This window comes from Paramormyrops kingsleyae, chromosome 8, assembly GCF_048594095.1.
Source record: "Paramormyrops kingsleyae isolate MSU_618 chromosome 8, PKINGS_0.4, whole genome shotgun sequence".
Lineage (NCBI taxonomy): Eukaryota > Metazoa > Chordata > Actinopteri > Osteoglossiformes > Mormyridae > Paramormyrops > Paramormyrops kingsleyae.
Window position 1 is genome coordinate 12,074,439 of NC_132804.1, and position 26,868 is coordinate 12,101,306.

General features: G+C 44.7%; 2 protein-coding genes across 6 annotated transcripts; both read right to left on the reverse strand.

The window, feature by feature from the left end:
- Positions 1-110: 110 nt before the first annotated feature.
- On the reverse strand, positions 111-14,389 carry LOC111856997 (6-phosphofructo-2-kinase/fructose-2,6-bisphosphatase). Of its 5 annotated transcripts, none has more exons than XM_023837390.2 (15): positions 13,987-14,389; positions 8,562-8,687; positions 7,445-7,541; positions 6,957-7,023; positions 6,712-6,786; positions 6,294-6,350; positions 5,890-6,011; positions 5,269-5,476; positions 5,010-5,156; positions 4,716-4,820; positions 4,472-4,601; positions 4,047-4,109; positions 3,873-3,937; positions 3,043-3,162; positions 111-1,347 (listed from the first exon to the last, which is right to left on the reverse strand). In XM_023837390.2, exons 1-15 carry the CDS (start codon positions 14,036-14,038, stop codon positions 1,288-1,290), a joined length of 1,494 nt encoding a protein of 497 aa, XP_023693158.1. In that variant the 5' UTR covers positions 14,039-14,389; the 3' UTR covers positions 111-1,287. The 5 variants fall into 5 exon arrangements, with proteins under 5 accessions (XP_023693158.1, XP_023693157.1, XP_023693156.1 ...); XM_023837389.2 differs by lacking the exon at positions 13,987-14,389 and adding an exon at positions 13,172-13,331; XM_023837388.2 differs by lacking the exon at positions 13,987-14,389 and adding an exon at positions 10,696-10,918.
- A 500-nt stretch (positions 14,390-14,889) lies between these two features.
- smc1al (structural maintenance of chromosomes 1A, like) lies at positions 14,890-26,035 on the reverse strand. Its single transcript, XM_023837387.2, has 26 exons — positions 25,654-26,035; positions 24,991-25,179; positions 24,444-24,556; positions 24,030-24,233; positions 23,413-23,651; positions 22,153-22,411; positions 21,919-22,059; positions 21,734-21,816; positions 21,458-21,557; positions 20,964-21,071; positions 20,693-20,878; positions 20,156-20,335; positions 19,908-20,054; positions 19,686-19,823; positions 19,478-19,594; positions 19,292-19,398; positions 19,052-19,193; positions 18,771-18,916; positions 18,391-18,544; positions 18,164-18,277; positions 17,913-18,069; positions 17,547-17,701; positions 17,230-17,381; positions 16,396-16,465; positions 16,056-16,166; positions 14,890-15,960 (listed from the first exon to the last, which is right to left on the reverse strand). Exons 1-26 carry the CDS (start codon positions 25,760-25,762, stop codon positions 15,880-15,882), a joined length of 3,702 nt encoding a protein of 1,233 aa, XP_023693155.1. The 5' UTR covers positions 25,763-26,035; the 3' UTR covers positions 14,890-15,879.
- Between the last annotated feature and the right edge of the window lie 833 nt (positions 26,036-26,868).

Consider the following 26,868-nt stretch of genomic DNA (forward strand, 5'->3'; position numbering starts at 1 on the left):
CATGTCCAAATGGTATATATCTGCTGTGAGCATGTAGCCTTGTGGCTTTCGTGTTCATGCCACTTCTAGCATTAAACACATAGTGGCTATAAAAAAAAACAAAAACAAAATCCATTTTAAAAGAGCTGTCATTTCTTTTATTAAAATAACTCACATATTCGCCACAATGTTTATTTGTGCTCTGCACGTGGGTCTGCTGCATGAGAAACGTTCTGCAGCCTCTAGGGTTGCGACATGACAGAACAAACAAGGTGGCAGCGTCTTTTTAAGTATGAGACTGATTATTCTCTCCGATGTGTCCAATTCAGTTTTGTCCAGATGATGTTTGAGATGAGTGAGAACACCACAATCTTAAGGTGTTTTTTTTTTTTTTTTTTTTTAAATTAAAATACTGGAAATTTCTGTTAAGAAACCCTGCCGTAAAATATCAAGCTGTAGGATGACCTTTCAGTATAACCCAGGAAAATTTTCCCTGTAAAATCATGTTTTTTAGATATGTTTGCATTCGTTATTCATAAATGAATAACAAATTTTAAGATGACAGTCACATTAAGTTCATTAGAAGACCATAGCTGATGATGGCACATAGAAGACATCTGTCCTGCATCAGCACAGGATCTGCTCCTCGTGACTAATCAAAGTGGTGTGTGCCCCACTGCTTGGCTTGCTGTGTTAATGGAAGCCAAATTTTTCTTGAAGAAAAGGCACTGTCTTCCATTGCTGATGTACTTATTCACATGCTGAGAACCTCGGTCCTCCTTAGAGGAGCTTTGGGCAGTTAGTCTGTGACCCTCATCATCCTACCTGTTTCTGCTTCCCTGAGTATGGCTTCTGGTCGCCAGAATGACACATGCCTTTCAGCTCGTCCACCTTGTGATTGCTCTGCTTTGTCCTTTGCATGATGGGTAATTGTTCTGCTGCACTCTCCCTTTGAAAGGGGACTGATTTTCCTGACTCAGGATTCGAACCATTTGTGTCCCATCAATTAGCAAAATCTCCAAGGGCCTCAGGCCGCATCCTACCGTGTGGAATCATCCGATCATCTTAATTGCTGTTGGCTAAATAGGTAGAAGCACCAGGCTGATTAAAAAGGCCTTTTGGATTCATCAGCCCTCATGGTTCTGTAGTCTTCACCGCTGCTGTATCCATGGAGTTGTCAAGCAGCAACACATCCCCTATAATTCCCAATTTTTAAGTGAAATGCTATTCCTTCATCCCCATAAAGGCAAAACAGGCCAGTATGATTCTCTCCACTGTAGTTTCTTCTGCAGTAACCCCTTTTCCTCACTAGATGTGCTCTGGGACTGTTAATAGGGCTTCTTCCGGGTCTCTTGTAATGTCCACATTCTGCAACAGATGGGAAAATACGGCTTTAAGAGTGATTAAAATGCAGGGACTGGCCCATGCTGGTCTGTAGCCAAAGGGGAAGACACAGCCCCGTCTTACTGACAGCCTGCTGTGACACCCCCCCCCCCCCCCACCCATAAGCTTTAAGCTTCATTTTTGCACCACCCTGTAATAAAACAGCGATGGGCTTCAGACAGGAAAAACCTACTTAATTGGTTAGAAAAGGGCATGTACTGTAGTGTTAGCTAATGGGTGATGCCTGTCCATGATCCACTTAACAGAATCCCTCAGACAAAAAAAAAAACATTAAAAAACCGTTTAGCTTCACCCAGGAGGTTAACAATCAAGTTACACACAATCCTGCATGCAGAATAATACTGCCCTCCAGGAGGGTTTGAGTAAGTAGGTTCACTTTGAGTGAGTGTCAGTGTTGGCATTACACTGCGTCGTGAAATGGCAGAATCTGCTAGAACTCATGTGTGAGTTGAACTGAATTCTCCTTTGTACCCACATGGTTAGAGATAAAATTGTAATTTCCATTCATAAACTAAAACTACAAGAACTTATACTTGCTCACCATGATAATCTTGATTTATTTTCATCTAATCACATCAACACATGAATAAACTTCAGCACAGACTGAATCAACTGTAATTGCATTAGTCCAGGGGTGGCCAATCTTATCCAGAAAGGGCCGCTGTATGTGCGAGTTTTCACTGCAACTCCCTAATTAGATTACTAATTCATAGACCGATTGGCTGAAGAGTCCTCACACCTGGGTTTGAACAGCTGACCTAAAGGTTATCTCAAAATCCCGCATGCACACTGGCCCTCTGCGGATGAGATTGGCCACCCCTGCATTAGGCAAGTACAGGCAAACAAATTTCGCAAGCATTTTTAAAACGCTGAGATGTTCTGCAACTCCTCACTGTGATTAGTAATGGACATATATATAAAATAATATACATATATAATAATAATAATTATTATAATTGATGCTTTATTAGTTGCCTTTACACCTCCCTTGACTTGCTCTTTTTTTGTAGAGTAAACTGTCTGCAAAGGGCAGCCACCCGTAGCGGCGCCCAGGGAGCTGGGGGTTAAGGGCCTTGCTAATGGACCTGCAGACGTGCTGAGGCTGGGTTTGAACTGGTGACCTTATGATTACAGGCACACAGGCTTAGCCCACTGAGCCACACGCTGCCCCCTAATATAAATATATAACTAGCATGTGTCCTCTGGTCCATCCTGCTGTTACAGCATTTTCCAAGGAAAACCTCAGAACAGTCAGTCTGAAAGTGTTCAGACACCACAATGTACAATAAAACAGTCAGGTTCAATCTAAAATTACAGCACATCAGCAAATCTGCTGAGCACTTCAAAAATAAATCAAGATGCTTACAAATTCACTTGCATTAAAGTACAAATTTAGTAAAACAAACATCAGGCACTGCAGTTATTTTTTAGGAACAGATTCATATACCCAAGGTGCTTTGACTGCTATGGATGGATTATGGTAGGACAATACAGGGCTTTGATTTGGCTAAAGACCTAAAAGGCTGTGGGTCACACGTTCCTCAGCAACACACAAAGGGTGTTTGATTAGCTTGTAGTCTTGACACCGTGTCTTACCACATGCGATTTGTGTGTAAACGGCACACTCTGTTGTGTTTGTGTCAGTCTTCCCAGGGTTACCTGCAGACTGTCTGGAGTCTGACCCAGATCCTGGAGACATGGTGTTTTGGTTGGTGCAGGACTAGCCAAGGGCCGGGCACGCCTGTGGCGGTACAGGGGCACCGGGCTACATTGGGCTGTCTGATTTCAGCCCCCACAGCGCCACAACAGAGAAGAAGAGATGCACAGTTGGCAAAGGGGAAGGAGGAGAAGACAATGGGAAGGATGCTGGTTGGAGAAATAGACTATAACGTGGAGATAAAGTATGAAAAACAGAGCAGAAAATGAAGACAGGATGTGGATCCAGAAAGAGTGTAATCAAGAGGAACAGGATGTGTGTGATGCAGAGATTGGAAGACCAAATGCCATCAAGCATAGAAAGGAAGAATAGAAATATCCAGGAGAAGATCCTGAAAATAGGACAGCGAGAGAAACATCATTCCAAGAGATGAAGGCACATGGAGGTGTCTGCAGAAAGGGCGACTGCTTGATAAGGACCATTACTAACAAAGGGAATTGGCATGGAGATTCCTCAGGAATCATACCACTGCTGGCCTGCACCAACTACAGTGGGCTTCTCTTCATGTGTGGAAAGCCGGCCTGCACCATTCCACACTTTCGGTCAGGCAGAAACTGACATGTTCTATTGCACATTAATAAATACCTTTTTTGCAAACCCTCATGGCTCTTCACAGTTATTTGTAGTTGCATGGGACAGTCTCTAAATAAATGCTTTCGCAACAGTTTTCGCTGTGCGGCCATTGAGACCTTTATGGATGCCCCCCCACCCCCAACCCCCGACCCACAGCCTAGCTCTTTAGAGACCCTGCCTGACGAGCACCAGGACTCACCGTTGGCCTGTCTCTGTGCGTGTTCACAGCTTCAATATTGAGGTAAATGGATTCCACTTTGCAGCCTGCAGAACAGACAGACTCTTAGGGGATGGGGCACTATGGAAGTCATGAAGATGACTCAGAAACGTGTGGCCGAGACAGGCCGCCATGACAAACCCGACAGTGACTGACCGTAGGCGACCGGAGTGAGTTTCAGAACCGTGTGCAGGGGACATTTCAAGTATGGAAGCTCATCTGTGGGCAGAATATGGACAATATCAGCATGATCAACAGACAGACGACAAAAAGGGAACAGAAACGTGAGACTTCGGATTCATGTGCTATTTATAAAGTCACTTAATTGTATCAAAAAGCAAAGGCATTTAAAAGTTACTGGCATGCCAGAGAGAGCAGATGGTAGTGACTGCCCTATAGTTAGGCAATCATTACACAATGTTATACATACAAGCATCCCATCTAGGGTGCACTTCTGCCTTTACCCTATGCTGATAGGCTGCAGTGCCTTTACCCTATGCTGATAGGCTGCAGGTTGCTCCATAACCATGTGCTGGATAAGTGGTTGTAATATAGCAGAACTGAGCCACTGACTCCCCTACCTGCACTCTTGTCCAGGAAGTAAGCTAGCAGGCAGCGCATGACAGCCTGGTGACACACCACCAGCACGTTCTCCTGCCTCTCCAGCTCCATGATCACTGGCTCCAGCCGCTGAACCAGGTCTTCATAGGACTGCAGGAGATACAAGGACAGGGAGGTGAAGAATAGCATATCTGCAATCCCATTAATGGCAAGAAATGTAGAGAGGTTTGCTTCTGAGTATCGATAGAACAAACAAACACTTACCTCCCCCTTAGGGTAACGATATCGATACTTGTCTTGGTCTCTCAGTGCAAATTCCTCTGGGTAATTCGCCTGGATCTCCTCGTACATCATCTCCTCACACACTCCCTGAGGCAAGATTGTAGCACATTGCTAAGAAACAACTGAGTGAGCATAGGCAGCCATAACACGCAGAGTCATGTGCATTTCCATGTTTTACAAGGCCTCACAACATCCAACTTTTTTTGTCAGAACTTATGTGGAGACACGTTCATCAAATGTAACCCCAAAAGCCACACGCAAAACAGCCCAGCTCACAGCATCGATCTCGTTGAGGGCCTTCCACTGCTCGTAAGGCACGCCCAGGGCCTCCGCTGTCTGGATAGTCCTCTTCATGTGGCTTGTCCACACCTTGAGGTCCCTGATTGACTGACTCTGGATGAATCTGCCCAAGGTGGTGGCAAACTGTTGATGAGGTGGGAGAGGCCATTGGCACGAGGTCAGAGTGGGAAGAAGTAAACAGGCAGCTCTGGCAACAACCTGCAATCCAGGATGCTTCACCGCGCTTTTTGCCCACCTGAATGCCCCGGGAAGACAGGCCCGAGTCACCCCCGATACGCCCCAGGAGGTTCAACTCGCTCTCCCCATGCCGGCAGAGGTAAATGGAGCGTGGCGTCACGTGTATGTTCATCAGGTAGTAGACGATGCGGCTCTGGATGTGGTCCAGAACCCGGTTCACCAGGTACCGGGAGCCCACGTTGAAGATCTTGATGTAGGACAGATCTCTGGAAGAAGAACGGGAAAGAAGAACGTGGCTCAGAGATGACAGACTCAACCAGAGTGCCATTTTTCTGAGGGGGAAGAGACAGTTCACATCACAGTTTTTTCATCTCTGCCTCGGAGCAACACTGGACATATCAGAAAACGCGGCCAAGTACAAGACGTTAGCAAAAGCTGGTAGGGAATCACATGGAGTCACTGCCAGTTATTTCACATCTGAAAATCAGGTGCTACAGCTAATGCTCCCAGCTCAAGCTAAATTACATTTTATGTTTACATGTGTTATACATGTTATAAAGAACATGATACAGGCATTTTTCAAGTGTAACTGTAATGTGCCTCTGGACTTCAGACCCAAAGGTCCAACTTCTTAATTAGCTTTCAGATGCAGCATCAAGATGCAAGTGCAGGCTGTCACCTGTCCAGTTCATCATCCAGAGGCACATATGTGGTCCTGTAGCACTCAATCCTCTTCAGAAAGTCCTCCACGGCCTCATCTTTATCACAGTCCTTATAGTCTGGGCTACTTAGCTTCACTTGCTATAACACAAAACACAGCATCTGACACACCTCTGGTGATGGTAACTGCAAATGGCAACAGACTTTTACTGTCTGCAAAGCTATTTCACTCCACCGATGACTTCAAACACAGGTGACATTAAGCACAGCCTATACATTTTAAAGTCGCGGCTTGAGAATAAAAATATTAACACACACATATAAAGAGCAGAAATGGTGATATGCAGGGTGTGTTCATTTCATATCCAGTGCAGCCCAGAGCTGCCAATAAAGGCAACAGTTCTGTAGATGGTGGAAATTTACCATAATATTCTCTGCTATGATTTCAGGATCGTCACACACCGACTCCACGAAGAAGACCTGCGGCACAAACACGAACCTGCAGTTTTAACCAAGTTAAAGTTACTTAACTAACCGCAGGATGGATTAAACAGAAGCATTAAAAAACATTACGCATCATTTATGATACTGTCTGCTCAAACATCAAAAAACTGTATATAGACCGGGGGTGGCCAATCTTATCTGCAGTGTGTATACAGGTTTTTGGGATAACCTTAAGGTCATCTGATCAACCCCAGGTGTGAGGTCTCTTCAGCCAAACAGTTGCAGCAAAAACCCGCATACACAATGGCTCTTTCTGGATAAGATTGGCCACCCCTGGTATAGACCCATGCTGGTTGCGTAATAGGTACAGCAAGCCATCAGCCCACAAACCACTCACCTTGTAGCCATTTTCCTTGCAGAAGGTCAGGATGACGTCCCGGCGTTCTCGCGTGGTGTTGGTGGCATCGAACACCTGGCGAGGGACAACAGCAGTCAGATGCTTCAGTGGGACTTATGGTCGACGCCATGCTCTTAAAATAAGTAATAGCATCATCACTGATGCCAAGAGATGGCCGCTGTTGTGGACATGGAGACAGACTGTAATCACCTGGGACAAGGCATGATATGTCCCTATTGACTCACCGCCACCTGGCCCAGATCCTGGGTGAAGTAGATACAAACATCCTTCAAGGCAGCCATAGCACAAGCCCTGGAGACGCCAGAGCAAAGCAAGGTCACCCGCAGGCTTTCCCTCCACCTGAGCACCTCATTGGAATAATTACTCGGCTGAGCTTAGTCAGCCGTGACGATTCAACACCACAAAGCAGAGACAGTAAACAGAGCAGACCTAGCATTTCGCCACCGGCGTTTGTGGTGACCCCATGAGACGTAACACTGCTCCTTGGCTCTTTCTTACTTTATGGTGGTGATCTGGATTGACACCCCGCAAAATTTTCCACATAAGCAAGGTCTTCATTTAAAATATCATCCCTAGACTTACAAGCCTGTCGTTCTCAGAGCACAGATAGGACTTTCTGAACAAGTACAGGAGGCTCACAGTGTTGAACACAGGAAATCGTTTTAATAATGTTGAACTGGAGTCTACGCACACATTCGAGTGTGTGTCTTACCTCCGAATTTTCATGGCTTCCTCATTGTCAGGACGGAAGAATTCATAGTTCTTATATGTCTGTACGGCCTCCCGGCGATACTGACCCACATTGAACACTAAAAGAACAAGTTATCAGCATAGGTTTTAGTGCTGACAAAGCATGTGCATCGACTCTACAGCTGGCATTCTGCAAGGCTCATACGCTGCCAGCAGCGTGAAAGATTTTAGAACTTTGGGGCTTCAATTTATAACGTGGGCTAATTTCCAAACTGGTAAAAAAGACCTGTTGTTAAGCACATTAACAGCAGTGGTCCAGTGTCGCTATATTTAAACCACAGCAAAGCCACGTGAACACCAGCAATGTGATCTCTAGTCTGAGTTTGAGGCTCCACACTGTGTTTATCTCAGTGCTTGATCTCACCTAAAGTTTTCGATGAAACCATTTCCTCATTAATGTGTGGCATGTGACCCACAACTCAATTTCAAACAAGAAATTATTTACTTGTAGGGATACTGCACAATACCCAAATATATCAAAAATACAACTATAAGTGATTTCACATTATCATATGATTTCAAATAAGTTTCATTACAGACTAATACTACTGAAGAGTGAATTGATTTATCAAAAACCCATTAAATCATGCACTGATCATATATGGAGAATTCATTAAATTAAATCAGAAATGTCTGCTTCATGAACCACAGATTCTGAAGTTTCCTGATCATAAGGATGTTGATTAAATGCCCATTAATTAGCTGAATATAGATACAAAACTTAAATGACCAGATTAAAATATATTTATTACTTTGTAATTTAAAGAATTTAAAGTGTAGGTTCACAAACCATTTCCAGAAACATGAAAGTTAATTCGGTGACTGATTGTATCAAAAATGGTAAATGTGGGCTTGTTCACAAAGGTTCCAGAACCACATCTCATTTTCTTGCTGCCTTTGCAATTCCAAAATGGTTTCCCAGGTCACACTGAAGGAGGTTACCTCAGATGATATGAGTAGGAATCCAGCAGAATAATGTGGTTATTGAACGCATGAGATAAGGCGATCTGCCAAGACGTTTACTGATACCTCAGTTAATGTAATCAATCATGAACCCATGCCACTGCAGGCAAACTGACCTTTCGTAGGCACTCCAATCCAGTTGAGGTAGCGAGTGAGCTTCTTGGAGATGTATGTCTTGCCTCTGGCTGGTAGTCCCACCATCACAATCAGGGTAGGAGAGTTGGTAAACTGAGGCACAGTAGCTGTAAAGCACAACCCATCGATGTTATAAAATAATGAGCTAATTTCTTGATGGAGGGGCTGGTATGCATTCCTCGGGGTGGAGTTTGGGCCACAAAACTGGAGTGAGACATGGTTCGGTATACTCATGCTGCACTCCCTTTGAATTCGGAACTCAGAAATTCCGAATTCCTACTTGGAAATTTCAGCTGGAAAGTTGCAAGAGTTATCCGGCTAAGCAAGAAATCGTGCTTTTTGAAACAGGTCCCTGGTAGTTAACTTGGGTTTGATGTCATTCCCAACGCTGACTTCTGAGGTAAATGGAACACAGCATCAGAAAGTGAGCATACTGAGAGGCATCCCTATGGACTATGCCGCTGTCTTATCAGAGACCAAAAAAGATGTTACACAAACAAAGTTACTCTAGATCTTTGATCATGTGGCCTGTTTTGCCTAAAACAGACCAAAAGGGATGGACTTAAAGAACATGCTTCAACTTAACATTTTCTAAACCTGCCTTCAGGTCAGGTCAGGTCAGGTTGGGGAGCGTGCGCTGATGCAGCACATTGCTACACCCACCACACAGTGAAACTCCTCGGGATCCCGGCTGGCGACCCCCCAGGCAGATACACGGTCCAGTCCCACCCACCGGAAGTGGCCATCCATCTGCCTCAGCCAGGTCTTATGTGGGCGTCTCCATGGCCTGGTCCAGCCGCTTGGGTTCTCAGCAATGTGGATCCTGCAAGCCGGATCACCCTCAGGGATACACGTCACATGGCCATAGTGCCATAACTGACGCTCCCTCACAATGCAGGTAATGTGCCTCATTCGGGACTCCTCTAGCAACCACTCGTTCCACACAAAATCAAACCAGCCATATCCAAGGATTCTCCAAAGAGACACAGTACTGAAGGAGTCCAGTCTTCGTCTCAGCTCACTGGATAACGTCCATGTCTCACAGTCATACAGCAAGACAGGGAGCAGCAGGACTCTAAAGACTCAGACCTTCGTCTTCTTACAAAGATATCGGGAGAACCACATACACCTTAACAGCGACCTCATGACCCCCCCCCCCCCCCCCCCATGCTCTTCCAATCCATCTGCTGACTTCATAGGAAGAGTCACCAGAGACATGAAAGTCACTGCTGAGGTAAATCTCTCAACGAGGTCGACATTCTCCCCGCAGACAGACACACTACTGATGGCTGTGCCTAAGAAGTCATTAAATGCCTGGATCTTAGTCTTTATCCAGAGCAATATTTTTCTGTTTCTACTTGCAAAGAGTTCTCTCACACCACCACAGCGGTCTACAGCCATACCGTAAAAGCCCCGTCAATGAACAGCTCTATTTTGCTCAAAAGGTATTGCTTGACCAGTTCATCAGATCCATCCCATTCAATATGAAATGCATTACAATATTTTTTCCTCACAAATTCCTAAAAAGTACATAACTGCAGAGACATCTGACACTTGTTTCTATGGGTTTTGAATGCTAAGCATATGTTCACCAACACCAGTACCAAGGTCCAGTTGCAAAACTCCTCTGACAGTTTAAACATGTAATCAAATGGCACCACAAGGTGACAAACGTATCAAGCACCACTCCATCAGGCTAATGGTTAATTGCAATGTTCCCGGTCTGGCAAACAAGACCTGAAGTGGACAAGACCTAAAGATACTTCTAGCCCTCAGGAAATCCAGCTTATAACCTCCATATATTACAGACTCTACGAGGAGAAAGAGCAGAATGACATTCCCAGCCATTAACTCAAGGCAGTCCTCTAATCGAACAAATCCGATCACGACAAAGTCACGTGTTATTGACATTCTGATAGGTGTCAGGTTCAATGAACAAACACACTAAGCTCTTATGCATAGGTAAAAGGTGTAGTTTTACTGCATAAATTTATACTTAGTGTGAGGAACCTAACCAGTATCCTGGACATGAACCAAGACGATGAAATGAGTCAAACTAATGGAGCCAGAGAGAACAGAAGAGGGACGGACTGCTCCGGGTGAGGCTGCACTTACACCCTGTCCTCTGGCTGGGATCTGTCCACGGCACCCAGATCTTCAGCAGGGCTGTCTGGGTCAGTTCAGCCTTCTTGCTGCACATAGCTGCTTCCTTTCCCCCCCTGAGCACATGTGCAGCGGCGCCAAACGGGGACCGGGGTAAGAGAAAAAGAGACGGCAGCGGTTCCTCCCCTACAAGAGCCTCAGACTGGGTCACCTGACTGCCTCCAGGGGAAGAGGCGGCAGCTAGAATGACGACAGGCACTGGGGTGAGGGCGGAGACACCAGCTCATACTTGCCTGTTTTCTCCCCAGTGGGGATCTGCTTCACAGATCAAAAAAGGGGGCAATTTAGAAGTGGAAGCCATAGACTACCAGGACATATTGCACTCTCAACCAGAAACTTTTACGGTGATTTTAAAATAAGGCTATCTACAGGACAAAACTGAATGTTATATTCTACGGCACAGACCACCAAACAAAATTAATTTTCAAACTGATATTATTCAAAATACGACATAGCGCAATAAAAAAATTATAAAAAAAAAACTTTATATCATAATAACAACCACTAATACCAGAAAAAAACAGTTTCCCAATTCAGCTGCTGGTCCAATGATTACGTCCTGTCGCGAAACGTAACCTGAACCAAAAGCCCAAAATAGGCATGTGAAGGTCAGGCGGCTTCCTTGGCTGACAGGAGAGACTAGGTCATCTAGCTGAATGTTTAAATGCTACAGAAAACCCAGAAAATTCCTACCAAAATGAAACACTTGGCAGGTAGGGATTTAAATCATTTTGGAACACTGCTGTCAAAACCTTTGGCTTTTAAATTGGCTTCCATATCAATAGCAATCAAGCAGGTGGGTGTTCATCCCCTCTTCTCCTGCTTCCATGCGTAATAAATGTCATGCAGCACATAAAAAAAACGCATAAGTCAAAGCCTACTTCCCCTCCATTAAACCTGTCATCCATTCCAATGACCCTGCGGTCTGTCCTAATTGTGTGCTACCTAACTAGTGTTTTGAGAAAAGCCAGGTAAATGCACATTAGTGCAGTGCATCATGATCAAATATGCATTCAGTCTAAATTGCAGAGCAGTAAAAAAAAAGTGTAGGGCCAAACCGGCTGGTGCTGGGACTCTGCGAGTAAATGTTTGCCTTGAACCATCAAATTGTCTGTAAAAACAAATAAAGCTGACATTTTATGTTTGCTGAATGGCCACTTTCTATCATACGGGATGTAAACACATGTCTGTAGTAATTACTTTAAAAATGTGGTTCTGTTGAGTTCCATGAACAATAATGAGAAACAAGAAGAGTGGAGGACCATCATGCAAATATTATAAAGGGAAATCGTTTTTAAATATTTTATATTGATCAGCAGAAGACGAAAGCATTGGTAGAACACTGAGATCAAAAGGAAATCGGCTACTCTCCATGAACCTCCAACGTAAACCTGGAAGACTCAGAAGGCAAAATGTGGAAAAAGAACTACCAAAACGAAGCACATGCTTCCCTTTTGGGTATGTGGGAAATTACCTGCTGACAAACAGAATAAACAAAAAACTGAGGTACAGTCGCCTTTGAACTCGGAAAGGACACAGAGTTCCGGACACAACAAGCAAGGGGCTGATTTGACTAAAAAAAAACGCCAGGTGACACATATCCAGACATCAGCACCGCAGTTGTGGGATCTTGCCAGTCTGGTTCATCCTCTTTCCTTTTATCCTTGAGGGAGTGTAACCTGACACCCAGGCCCATGGCATTCATGGGTAAAACATGCACGGATGCACTCAAGAATTCAGGGAATGTTTTCCCTGTGTGTGTGACATCAGTACCGCAAGTCCACGCTGAGACACCCTGCCATTTTGAATTTAGTAAGAAAGCAAGTATCTGTTAGGGTGACATGGGTGCCTAGACACAAGACCCTTTCATTTTGAAATTCATGCTTCCCTGGGTCACATACACGCTGTGGTCTTTCGGGTCTTTCCCATAAGATTTTCATCTGAATAAACCAAGTGTTTATTCCAAGTTGATACAGCAGTGTCAGAACTCAAAAGACCTTTAGCCAGAACCAGAAACAAATTTAGTCTATGCAAGACACAGTGCCTGCTGTCAACACAGCACAGGGACACAGGCTTAAATATCCAGTGACAGGATGAAGGTCTCTCTTAAACATAACCAGCCATTTTACTGCTGCACCAAAGGTCTTACACTTCTAGATATCGTAGTTCCTCTGTTTTCATTTAAAACTTGCCAAATGGCTACATTCCACACGTATTTATTACACGGGGAACCCAAAATAGCACAAGATTTAATCTCTAAAACGAGTAGCGGGGCCGGCGCCGTTTAGAGCACTATTTAGATAAATAGCACAGATATTCCAGGGGCCAAAACAGTGGGACTGCATCTGTTCGCAGCCCGACCGCTCAAAGGAAACATGCATCTGATCGCTCCGAAAGTCCTGACAGCGTCCTCATCTGTTCACCTCACCTGCGCTATCGCAGCGAGTTCGCCTTCTGCCTGCTGCCTTTGCGATTGCCGGGTGATTCTCCATGATAACAAGACGCCCTTTTGCGCACCCAGTGCACAGGACAGCGTGATCTCAGCGACTGAAGCGCGATTAACGTCCACATGTCCTATAGATAATGTTACATATGCCCTCCCCGTCCCATTATCTGAAGTGTGTTTTAAAGCAGCCAGGGTCGGGATCACGCCTCCTTCAAACACAGTGCTGAAGGTCATTCGATCGAAAACTAACCTTTATTAGAAAAAACAAGTGATATGATTTTAAAGGCGTTTTCGCACCACGGGCACTATCATCTTTAACAACGTTTATTAAATAAAAGGAGCGTCTGCGCCGTTAAAGCTTTGCTCCAAGTTAAGTTTTACACCCATTCACTGTCGACAATAATAAGTATAACGAACAGAACAAAGAGGACAAACACATAACCAGTAACTGTAGCAAATCACGCAGCAGTGTTGCTACGATATTGATAAGGGAGTGCAACACAAATTATTACTACAGTTCTGTAGATATTATATACAATCCCAGGATTCAAATAAATAGTTAAGTGCAAATTAAGTTTGAATTGAGCTAAATGTAATCTTATTCTGCCTCGAGTGTGTTTTTGTTTATGACAAGCCCGCCCTCATTAGGCGAAACATAAGGTGTATTTGTGTTGGGAAAAAATAGAAAAAAAAACAGTGCAAGTGATACGAGAAGAGCGTTGTTGCTTAATATTCATAAGACCGAGTGAAGCAGCACTTCCCGAGCCAGTGCGGAGCCCGAGCGCGCATGAACTCACCATGCGGACGCTGGGATCGGCTTCGCTGGAAGCAGTCCGGGGATTCAGCCATTGCGTAAGAGACTCTTCACACAGCTATTATTAGTCCAGTATACTGTGTTATTTTGGACAATGTTGTACAAGTGTGTTTTCGGTTCTCTCACTCGAGGTCCGTAGCACCTGTATCTGACCCCGGCGAAGAAGCGCTTTTTGTGCTGGAGCCGGCGGGACTTCAGATCGACTTTACCCGTGCGCCATTCCGGGATTAAACAAACTAGTTCTTTACTCATGCACCACATCGGTATTAAACTAACTAGTACTCCACCCGTGCGCCATCCCTGAGTTACACTCTTTGTTTACTTGCCTTCCCGGTCACGCTTTCTTGGAAATGGGTAACGTGTCCTTGGCGGGGCTGTTTTGGTCTTGGAGCCGCTCCTCCTCTTCCTCCTCATCTCTAAACAGTAGGTGGGAATCTCAGCCGCAGCTGTCATGGAGTGACGGGCAAGCCATTGTCCAAACAGCTCTAAAGCACCACTAATGCCACCTTTCTTTTTTCCTATTATTATTCTTAATATTTGCCACAAAAAAAAAAAAAAAACATTTTTGAGGCAAATATGCTAAATTTAATGTAGAATTGTCCGGATATGGGGCAAACTAGTTTTTTCATTAGTTACTTTGAAGTCATGCTTCATTTTTTCACGTGAAATGCCCATACTTTCATTGTTCAGTTAGCGGTATGACTGAAATATGGATGTTTCAGCACAGTTTAGACCTTCATTGGGACAATGCGGGACAAAGTATATGGACAGTAAATACACCAGTGGCCCTAATCTGACCAGGTCCCCATTCATTTGTAATTCACACTACGGGTGCTTCAGTATGAGGAAAGCCAAAAGCAAACAAAATTATCATATTACACAAACAGATTTTTTTGACTACTTTATTCAAAGAGACTGACAAATACAGAATAATGCAGAGACAATTCTAAGTTAGGTAGGCTCAAAGCTGCATGATCTTATAGAAACAGGACGTTTTAAAAATAGGGGAAATGTGGGTAACAAAAATGAAGAGGTGTGCGTAATATGGGAAAAAATTAAAATGCTTGCTGCTAATGTAAAGGAAGTTCTTTAGGGGACAGCAGACTATGGATGAAACGCCACACTGTATACCAAGATCTGTTCTCCAAACACAGCTGGAGTTTTCATATCCATTAGAAGCTGCTTCCAGCGCTAATGCTAAAGCCAGAATCACATGGATACACATGTGAGGTTGTGTCAACAGCTGTTCATGTTATACCCAGTGAGTCTTATGCTGATTTGAACTAGTTTGTGCCGTCCCCTTCAGAACTTTAATTCAGGAACCATTTGGTCTGAACAGGAAAAAGGCCCACACACATACACTGGGGGGTGGACACGGGTCTGTCCTAAAGCAATATACTACACTCAAACGTCTTCTCACGGGATATTACATAATACCATTGAAAATCCATACAGTTTATGTATATAAAAATTAAATTCCAGACAGCCCAACATCTAACGCTCTCCACCCCAGATTTGTACAGATCTTGCTAAAGCAGACATCAGACAACCACTGGAAATAGAGACGAGTATACACCAGCATTATGTACAGCCTGATTAAAAAACGTATTTCTGAAGAGAAGCACTAATGCAGACAGAAAGGGCTGCTCTGGTTAGGAAGCCATACTGAATGGGTCTTGAAAACCAGATATTCTGGGAAAGTGGAGCAGGGGCCCCATGAAGAACAACTCTGTTCATTCATGCTTAGAAAAAAAAAAAATCACTAAGCAAACACTTATCTTAATGTCTTTTGGGAGATGGTCCCAGTTACAGCATTAAACATAATTCTCGGTGTCAAAAAATAGAAATGGACATTGGCATTCCTTTCATCTGTCATCTACTCGTTGGGATTAGGGTTGGCGTCCGGGTACTGAGAGAGGTCAAAGGTTAACACTTTACTGATGACACAGTCTCCTTGCTGTGGGAAAACAGAAAGAATGCATTTAAGCATGTTAGAATACAGGATAAAGAGGTATACAAAATGTTCAGCTGTGTGACAGATGTACACTGTACCTCTGGGTAGACCCCGATTAGTGAGTCTGCTTTAGTATAGAACTCCTCTTTCAGCGAGATGACGATGGCCTGGAAGTTCTGCATCGACTGGTCCTTGATGTAGTTGGCCACCTGTATGACACATTGTCAGTCATCCCACACAATGATGAAGATGCTGCCATCATCCCATTCTCATTCTTAATGTACCTACAAGGAAGATTTTGCTCATGTTTCTCATTGACAAATGCTTATCAAGCCTTATGCCTGAATTCCCCATAATCTCCACGTTGAACCTGTAGTCTTTTACCCCAAAACATTTACCCCCAACCTCCCCTTTTCTGTCCATGGCATTAACACACACCTTGCCGATGTTGGTGTTGTCCAGTGCAGCATCAATTTCATCCAGTACAAAGAAAGGAGCAGGTTTGTAGCTGATGGAGGGGTAGACGGACAGAGAGGAAGTATGGTGAGTCAGATCCAGAAAAGCTATATGGAAACATAATACTAAGACAGCAATTCAGCAAAGCAAATTAAATTAAATATTAAAAAAAAAAAAAAAACTCAGGAGGGAACCAACGATACACTATCTGGATGTTCCTGTTACCGTCCACTAAACTAAGATGGACTTTCCAACAGTGAGTGAATTAGATTTGTTAAGAGTATGAAACTTACGGTTCCTTTCACCACAAATTACATTAAGAAATTCGATCCGGTTGATATAAATCCCAAGACCACAAAGCAGGATTTCAGAGAGAGGCATACATGCTCTGAAAGTAATCGTGCCTTAAGGCCACGTTGTGCTTCAGCTGTATTCAGGATCCGCAGTTCACTGCTATACATGCTCTAATGAGGTGTGCCTATTTCTCATGCAAACGACCAGAGGGGTGCCACTCACTGCCACACCCACCATTCAGTTAGAAGCACTGACCCTCCCTGGACTTGGGGCACCACACACCCCGCTTGCCAAACTAAGCACACTATACGTCTATAGCTGCATTCCATTTACATGTATTTATGGAGATCTGGACTTTGTGATTTATTTTTAAGGGCATTTAGTTTCCACTGAGCACTGTCGCTATATTTTATTCACCCATGAGATGGTATGCAGTTGAAAGCCTGCCATATTTTTCACCCCCCTTACTGCGGCAAGCTGACCCCCCCCTTCCCCAGTCCCCTATCACCAAGACATCCTTACCTATGTATAGCAAAGAGCAGAGCCAATGCAGCCACAGTCTTCTCCCCTCCTGATAGGTTGTCCATGGGCCGGAACCGCTTTCCTGGGGCCACACAGTTATAGTTGATCCCATCCAAGTAGGGCTCTTCAGGGTTCTCAGGGCCCAGGAAAGCCTGAACCAAAGAAAAGGAGGACCAACGTATAACAAAATGACACATGGTGTACCGTGATCTGGAAATAACTTTGGAACTCTCCTGGCAAAGTTAACCACATCAGCTCCTTATCCAGCACGCTTGCGTCAGCCCCATCCCGTGGAACCTGCGACCGCATAGGAGTACCTGAGCGCTGCTGTTGCGTGACAGGGCCTTGTAGATCTCATCGATGTTCGTGGACACGGACTCGAAGCAGGCATTGAAGCGGTCAAACCTTTCCTTCTTAATCTGCTCAAACGCCTGCTTGGCCTTCTTCGCTCTCTTACGGGCTGCCTCAAATTCTAAGCGATGGAATGGAAGAGGAAGAAAATCGGCAAAAATCAAATCCACATTACTATCCTTTATCCTGAAGATATGTGCTCCTCTGTCCCTAAACATTCCCTCCAATACATTCTCCTAAACTTCTCAACATGTTGCATACTTTCTGATCCATCCCTGCTCTCCCTTGGCTTTGTCATTTGCATCCCTCCTCATTGTGCTCTATAATCTCACCATCGCTGGTCTCCTGGAACTTGTCCCTGACGCTCTCCAGCTTCTCCATGGCCTTCATGTTAGGCGCACTGATTCTCTGTAGGATGCTCTGCTGCTCATTCAGCCGCTGTTGGAGGTTGTTCATCTCTGCTTTGATCTCCTCTTCAGACAGAGAGTCCTAATGCATACAAAGATCAACGCTCAGTCACCAAGTAGCACCAGTCTGGAGGTTCAGTGATCTTTTTGAAATAGCCTGTGCCAGAGCCACGTACCTTCAGGTCATCAGACAAGATGCTGTAGTCGATCTCAATCAAAGCCTCCTTGGCCAAGACTGTGCTGGATGTTTTCTGACTGCTGCTTACCGATTCTTCAGCCTGGGAGGAACCCTGAGATGGAGGAGTGATCAAGAGAGTTTATTGGGATGATGTGCAGAGAAGAATCCACACCAGGATATAAAGATTATTCAGACAGAAGGCTCAGCTGAGGACGATTCCAGCACCTCTTCCTGACTGATGTCGTCCATAGTGCCAGACTTGAGTGGCAGCCGGATATCCTGCATTTTACAGGCCTGTAGCAGGTTGTGTCTATCACTCCGCTTCTGCTCCAATTTGGTCTCTATGGCTGTCACCTCCTTCTGTAGCTGGGTCAACTCCCTGGAACCCAGAAGGATCACAAAGGTCATTCAAAATTGTGCCATCTGTCTGGCTTTCAGAATCATGACATAAAAAAAATGCAACAGATCAAATTACTGAATGTGAAGATTTATTTAGGAAGCAACTGATCTATTACAACTGTCTGATCAAACTGAACGCAGAAGCTAACTGCATCTTTCATGATGCACTACATGCATCTCCACTGATCCTGAGATGTACTCCTTACTTGTTAGCGCCCCCTAGCTTCTTACGGATCTCTTCCATTTCTTGGTTTTTGTCATTGACTTCAGACTTCTTGGCAAGGTGCTGGTTCTTTAGGTCTTGTAATTGAGCCATTGTCTCATCAATAATCTTCATGTGTCTCTGCTCCTCCTAAGAAAGGACATTGTCGGTTATATTTAAATATACCCACTTTTCCTTGTTCAGTTCACCCTTCTCTCATTTGCTATTCCCATCTCAGCTCATAAGTGCTCCTCACTCCCCAGTCAATAAAGCAAAGCTTGTTACCTTTTTCAGTCTCTCAATCTCACTCTCATCCTTCTTCACTGTCTGCTCCCACATCTGTACTTTCTCCTGATCTTCCTTCAGCTGGTTTCTCTCATAGTCCAGCTGGATCCCAAGACGGGTCTTCTGGGTCTCAAACTCCAGCCTGAGAGGAAAGGGAAGATGATGAAGCACAGCTGTAGTCGACAGACCGACACAGAAACATTCTGACAGCTGCCGTCCATGACAGCCAGATCAGCTGACCTTTTCTTGGCGATCTCATTCTGCCTTTTGACTTTCTCCTCTTCAAACTCTCTGATATTCCTGACTCCGATCTCCTTGCAGAACTCCACAAACACCTCATCCTCAACCTAGAAAAAGGTATAATTTTTAACATACTACTTCATTTCGACCCACTGCTCACATTGTGCACGTGCACTGGTTGCCTACCAAGTTCATACGATCTTTAAGGTCCTTCATATCTCTTTCACGCGACTGGATGATCCTCTTGATATCATTGATGCGTGGTCCAAAGTTAGCCAGCTCACTCTCCAGCTTGGACTTCTCCTGTAGGGCAGAATAATAAGGATTACCACAAAACCTAACACCAAACCATCACAAAAGTCAGGTTTATCTGCCAAAGTATTCACAGGAGCACCTGCATGTTGAGGGACAGGTGGCGTGTCTTTGTCTGCTCCAGGTCGCTCTGGGAATACTTGAGTCTCATCTGGAGGCCGTGAGCCTGAGACTGAACCTGCCTCAGCTCCGCCTCTTTTCTCTTTGCCTTCATTTGCTCCTGTGGGCAGTAAAATCTGGGTTGATACCACAGTCTTGCCCTCAAAACTCATTCCATGCTGTGTTTCGTCGTTCTCCATTTCACCTTCAGTTCGTCGGTGAGCTTTTCCTTCTTCTCTTTAAGCTTGTCCACAGCTTTCTCGTCCCAACGGCGAGCTTTGGCCTTCAGGTCACTGGCACCCCCCGAAATCACACCAGACTTCTGGAACAGGGTGCCATCCAGGGCCACAGTCTGCGAGGAGGAGGGATTTAAAAGCGAGATGCCAAAGGCAACAATGGGAAATTTGCAAATATGGGAGACTGGAATCCAGTGACAGACTGGTGCCCAGGTACCTTGTGCCTGTATGGTCCCCCGAAGGCTATCCTGCGTGCATCCTCCACGTTCTCGCACACCAGCGCATTCCCACAGGCGTACTGCAGGGCCTTCTTGATGTGTGGGGGTTCATAGCGAATGACGTCGATCACCAGCTTCGCCCCACGCAGCTCTCGCAGCTTCTCGTCAGTGGGCTTCACCTACAAGGGGGGGCGAACGGGAGGGAATGAGTGACGCACAAAAAAGCCAATCATTTTCATCACTGCCTCACTGGAAATGACAAGACATGGGTCATGCTTAACATCAGGACCTGAAACATGTGGTACTGCCCAGCTGGTAAAAAGGTTTTAAATTAGACATATTTAATACATCACCTGTTTTACAAAATCTTTTTTAAATTAGTTTATGCCCAGAAACTTCTTGAAAAGGCAATAAATCGAATATAAAATAAACCTGCTTTTATTACGTACTGCAATACATGTAATTGAACAGAGAGACATCACTGTGCTGTTAGACAGTCACCCGCATGCCCTGCACCAATGCGAGCCTGAAAGTACCTCCAAGTAGTCTAAGGGCAAGAATGTCTCTGGTTCACCCCTCTGCTCCTTGATGTACTGAATGCAATCTCGGCCTGTCTTCTCAGAATCCACGATGATGGCATCCATGTTTTTGCCCAGGACCTTGGTCACGGCGATCTGATACTTCTTCTGGGTGGGCTGGCACAGGTCAATCAGCCTCCCATACTGAAGGGGCACAATGGAGACAGTGAATGTATGAAGAGCAGATGGAGAACCTGAGAGGGCTGGTCCACACGGGGTCTCCACCTACCACAGATCCAGGGTATAACCTCTTGATGCTCTCCATTATTTCTGCCTTGCGCTGCTGCCTGCTATTCTCTTGCCGGTCAATACGAGCATCTCCCAGTTGCTCCATTACCTGAAACCAGTAAGACAGCACTGGTGAGACTGGCAGATCAGTTAAATGATGCCTTACTTGCAACTTTGAGATATAAAAACAGGAAAGGCTGTATAAGAAATATTTTGATAACATATCAAGCAACATGCAGGTAACTATGGTAAGAACATAACAGGTGACACACCCATCATGCCGTCTCGTTCTTGTAAGCATTAAAACATTCCTCCATCCTTAAGAATTCTGTGCTAGTTTACTTTCTATGTCTCCGGAAACAGTCTCCTGGTGACATCAAGGGGTGACATCTTCAGTCAATTAACAAAGCTACCACATCCCATCTAGGTGGAATCCCATTTATGGGTTTTCCTTGTAACCCAAACTGCCATGGCCCCAAAGACAGTGCATGTCACCTGGTTCAGCTCCATGTTGATCTCATCAATTCTCCTCTTGGCTTGCTCCACCTCCTCGGTCAGCTCCTCCTCCATCCGTTTCTGTTCGTCCAGTGACTGCCTATAGGAGGGAGGAGTCACTACACTCAGGCACCGTGTGGCCAGCTACATGACATAAGGCAGGCTGAGCCTTTCGCAGGCGTTCTCTGTGGAGCCTGTGAGGGCCATCGATTCACTCCTGTGGCATTTAATAAACACTGTAGAAGACATTTAAATAAAAAAAAAAACAATCAGTACCTGCTGGTGGAAATGTAGTCCTCCAACTTCTCAATGCGCTTCTGGTTCTCCTCAATCTCTCTGATCTTCTGCTTGATTTTTGCCTGTAACACAATACGAGTCCAATCAGCTCACTTCCTCCAAAAGAAAGGCTAACTTCTCTGTTCTGACAGATGATCAAAACTATTTTATCTGCTCATTTGTACCTCAGTCTCCACTTTCTTCCTCTCCTCCAGGTCCAGTCGGTCCTGATCAGCCTTCTGGTCACGATTGAACTTCTCCAGTTCCTGGGCTAGAGTAGCAGCCCTTTTGCTAGCCTCCTCCTTCAGCCGGTGGTATTGCTTGACCTTGTGAAGGGACAGAACATAAGGGGATTGAGTCAAAACCAAGAGAGGACTGTCCTTATATCATGAAAATCACAGAATATTTCATCAGCAAACCTGATTTTCCTCCAGGGTGAGATCCTGGCCCTGGCTCTGTGCCTCCTCTTCCATCCGCTCCTCAAACTCCTGACGGGCCATCTCCACAGCACCCTGCTCGCGGTCCAGCTCCTCCATGTCTGCTTTGCGCTTCTTGTACATCTTCTGAGCATTCTGCAGCGACTTGCGCGCAGCCTCCAGCTTCTTGATCTTGTGGGCAGTGTTCTCCTTGGCCTTGATGTACAGGGGCCTCTTCTGGTTAAGCTCAGCATCTTTCTCCCTGGAAAACAGTGTTGAACACCACAAACCTGCTGTTTAACTCAGTCACCCCAACAGGGTTTTAATTTTACTTAACTAGCAATAACTAGTAAGTTGACGTTTTTATTATTCAACTATAAGACTAAAAGAACATTCCAGGTGCTGTCGTGCAGGATGAGAAGTGGGTGGGCAGGACTGTCTCACACACAATCACAAACTGGCTTGAGTTCTCATTGGATACTTCACTGATTCCAACTTAGTTTAACCTTGCAGCCTCAGTTTCTCCACCCACTTTTATGGTCTATTACCAGCGTGAACCTGACACATTAAAGAATCTCACAGAGCAGGGTTTCCCCTACCATTATATTAGGGGGGCGCCCCGCCTCCCCCCAAACGGCTCCTCCCACCCCCCCTTGAAGGTCAAGTTAATTTAATTTAATTTTATTTTCCATATAGCGCCAGATCACAACAGAAGTCATTTAAGGTTACCTTTCCTATAGAACAGGTCTATACATTGTCCTTTTATTAAACAAACTAAATAGCCTCATGTTATTTATCTTATTTACACAACAGCTTGTCATTTTTGTCTACTCGGTTGCGCGTTTACAATTCTCCTCTGCTCTCCGTATTGCGCATGGCGGAGTTCCGCCCCGATGCGCGCGCATAGACACGCGCACGCACACACAGGTGAGCACACTCCCACCAGCGGACTGAGAGCGCGCGTCAGAAAATATGTCACGTCAACCACCTGAAAAGCAGACAAAAATATCTGTTTTTTTTTTTAAAGCCCAGAAAGATACACTGCAGTGACAAAAGCTGCACACTTTGTGGATAATTGTCATAAAAAGGAATGTTCTGTGTTTAGTTACGTTGTATTGACTGCTGTCATTAAAAGAAACACATCTGCCCCCCCAAAGCTGTAAACCTAGGGGAAACATTGCAGAGGCCTGCCACCCATGTGATGCTGTGTATATAAGTGTCAGCTCCACTGGCTGCTACCTCTCCTCACACCACCCGACTCACTTGATCTCCTTCTCCACGGTCTGCTGGTCCCTCATCATTCTCCCCAGCTCTTTCTTCTTCTCCTTCAGCTCCTCCTCAACACGATCCATCCGCTTCCTGTCCTTGTCAATCTCACGGTTGCGGTGAGAAAGCTCTCTGTTCAATTTCTCGATCTCAGCCTCATTGTGGTAGAGTTTGAAGAGCTGCAGCTGGACATGGGCTCTGACAACTTCGTCTTTCAGCCTCTGATACCGTTCTGCCTAGAGAAGTAGCAATGGGGGAACAAAATGTAAGTAAACACCGCTAAGATCAGTGTACAAAAGTACACCAAGTCAATCATTTTATTATACATCGTATGTGGAGTAATAAGGAAAAGTAATGTTAGTTGTCTCAAATACAAAGAACACTTAGACATTCTCCTAATCAGAGTCAGAGATCAGGGTCAGAGAGACTGAATGCTGGAGAAGAGGCTCCAGGAAAGAAGCAGAAAAATCCAGTGGGCAAGACGACACCATAATTTTCCAAACGCAGTCAGATATGTGGGTACTGCTGGTATCTGCGAGTTCAGGACCAGCCAAAGATGAATGAGGATGTATGCATTTCCTGATCTGGAGGGACGAAGACTCAGGGATGTATACCTCTTCTTTCTCCTGCTTGGCCTCTTTGCGCTCAGCTGCAATGTTCTTTTTGCGGTGGTAGTTGAACTGTGTATCCTCCTCAGCCTTCACCATCTCCTTCTTCCGGCGGTCATACTCCTGAGCCAGCTCCCCGGAGCGGGAGATCTCCTCAAACAAGGCCGTCCTCTCTTTGGGGTTCTTCATAGCGATGGACTCGACCGCCCCCTGACCAGAAGGGGACACAGCATTCACAGTTTCCGACAAACAACTCTCAGATTTGCTTAGACAGCCACAGGGAAGCACGTCTGAGCAGCATATTGAGAAAACATTCACACAAATCAAAAGCACATTTTCTTTCAGACTTTCAAAATGCCAACAATGGACCGTCAACAATGGACAATGAAGACCTGCTCCGAGTTTGTGTGAACTGCATACCTGGAAGACGAGGAAATTCCTGGCCTTGATTAGAATGCCCAACTTTTCCAGCTCCTCGCTGTACTCAGAAAGACCCACAACTTTACTGTTGATGCGGTACTCTGAAGAAGAGCCTAAAGAGAGAGATTAATACTGTGAAAGGCTGACAAGCAGTAGGGGGCTGGCACAAACTTCACTGACTAAAAGTGTGGAATGCACACTTCAACCATGACACTGAGACAGTGTGCATGTCTAAATCTGCATATAGCATGAAAAATTACAGTTCACATATAACCTCTCAAATGCATGCAAGCAGCTGACAAGATAGCAGATGTTCTTGACAGGACATTAAAATAGCCATGTATTGTACTTAGTTGCCACTGACAAAATATTTTAATCAGGATTTTATACTCCCGATTCCCAACTTCCAGTCTTTACACATCAAAAACGAAAGAAAAAAACATCAGAAAACAAGAAACATTAAGTACTTAAATCCTTAGCTTAGGACGGAAAGTGCAGGCTTTTGACACTGCAGGACAAACGGGAAGCATGAGGTGCAGGTGCATACCTATGATGACCCGGGTGAAGGTGCGCTCCTCCCCGCTGTCTTCGCAGTAGACCATGCTTACAAATGCGCGGTTGGCAGCAGGCTTCCCGACTGGAGCTCCATGAATAAGGTCCTTAAGGGTCTTCACACGCAAGTTACTGGTCTTTTCAGCCAGCACAAAGCTGATGGCGTCCATCAGATTTGACTTTCCTGGAGATCACGAAAAATATAGCGTCAATCTCAGCTAAAACGGTACATTTTAACTTAAAAAATCTTAAACCATACGTTTGACACATTTAAACAGTACACGTACTTGGCAGGATGTATGAGTCATACGTAAACACACCGCTCCAAATACATCATCTTCATGCATTAACCCAGACGATCAGAATGCCTCAGTTTAAAACAAACCACAATAAAATACTCCCGCTACGCCCCCAGGACAAACTAGCCCATGGCTTTTGAACAGCCTGCAGCATGCATATAAGGGTCACTAATTTATATTAAATTTAATATTTACGACAAACTGTTCGCCGACTTAGGAGCACCGAGCGCGGTTTTAGTACAAACGGATCCCGGTAAGGTACAGACCCGCCGACCACTGATGGAGTACGATAATTGAACTTGGAGGCCGCTGCAATGGTCCCCAACCTCGATTTCTGTCCACGGCTGCTGAACACTCACCCGATCCATTGGGTCCGATGATGGCCGTGAATTTGTGGAAGGGCCCGATGATTTGGCGACCTTTATACGACTTGAAGTTTTCGATCTCTATCAGCTTCAAGTAACCCATTTTAACGGAGCTAGCCTGCTAGCGCGCTAGCTACCGATTAGCTTGCTAACTATCGTCCACGCGGCACGTCGTGATTCTCCAAAGAGCGAAACACTGGACCCTGAATAAGCGATGTATGTATATTGCAACTATATATTTCTATAACTGAATAAATAAGCAACTCTAATGCAGTAACTAGCCCCAGAGCTAACTAGCTAAGTTAAAAACACAGCCCGCCGCAGCGCGCGCAACCGAAGTCGACGCACTCATCTCGCGAGACTGAAGACAGGATTTCGCCTCGGGATTGCAGAATGGCGTGGCGATAACAAAGGTTAGGGAAGTGGTCCGTACTTACGCAGACTATATGGCCTTTTAAAAACCATTTCCATATTATGGTTTATCGGTTTTTAAAATGCAAAATAAATTGAAATTGAAAGATTTTTATACACGGCGCTTTATATTTAAAGCATGTTTCGTGCAATCGACTACGGGTCGTGATGCGCTTAAACATTAAATTGCATTTTGAATAAATTATATATTTTTTAAAAACACATTTAAGTAAAACATCGTGCAACCAGAAGTTAAGACATTTTTATTTAAACATGTTTCCCCTAGTTCTGCTTAAGGAATTTCCTTTCTGTTCGCTTTTCTTTTGTGATACAGCCGACCATCATCACAAAACAGGGGTACACCCTGGGGAGGATGCCAGTTTATTGTATGTCACCCGCATTCAGTTTAATAGATGTCAGTTAGCCTAACTTGCATTTTTTAGACTGCACGAGAAAGTCCACACGACACAGGAAGAACAGAGAAAATCCACACATAATAGAGCAGAGGCACAATTTGAACCCATAACCCTGGAGGTATAATATAACATTTATAACCCCTAAGCTATTGTATCCCTTTATTATTATTAATTTGAACGAAAACTAGTTTAAATGATAATAATAAACCTTTTAATAAAAAATACTTATTTTTATTTCTAATTACTGTATTGTACGGAATATTTTTTTCTTGGTTTTCTGCGTAGTAAATTGTGTTTATGCTTGTTTTTTATAATAGCATTTTCTCTGACCAAAACATTTCCACATTTCCTTTAACTATATATTACAATTCAGAAAAAATAC

Bases quoted from the DNA above. Each gene is read 5' to 3' on its own strand.
- LOC111856997 (XM_023837388.2), bottom strand. From the start codon at position 10,780: ATGTGCAGCAAGAAGGCTGAACTGACCCAGACAGCCCTGCTGAAGATC. The intron at 4,821-5,009 runs GTGAGCTGGGCT...ATCTTGCCTCAG, and splicing joins CCCTCAACGAGATCGATGCT to GGAGTGTGTGAGGAGATGAT. The intron at 3,163-3,872 runs GTGAGTCCTGGT...GGCTGAAATCAG, and splicing joins CGCACAGAGACAGGCCAACG to ACAGCCCAATGTAGCCCGGT.
- smc1al (XM_023837387.2), bottom strand. From the start codon at position 25,762: ATGGGTTACTTGAAGCTGATAGAGATCGAAAACTTCAAGTCGTATAAA. The intron at 21,072-21,457 runs GTGACATGCACT...TACTGGTTTCAG, and splicing joins TCAACATGGAGCTGAACCAG to GTAATGGAGCAACTGGGAGA. The intron at 19,399-19,477 runs GTAGGCAACCAG...ACCTTTTTCTAG, and splicing joins TTAAAGATCGTATGAACTTG to GTTGAGGATGAGGTGTTTGT.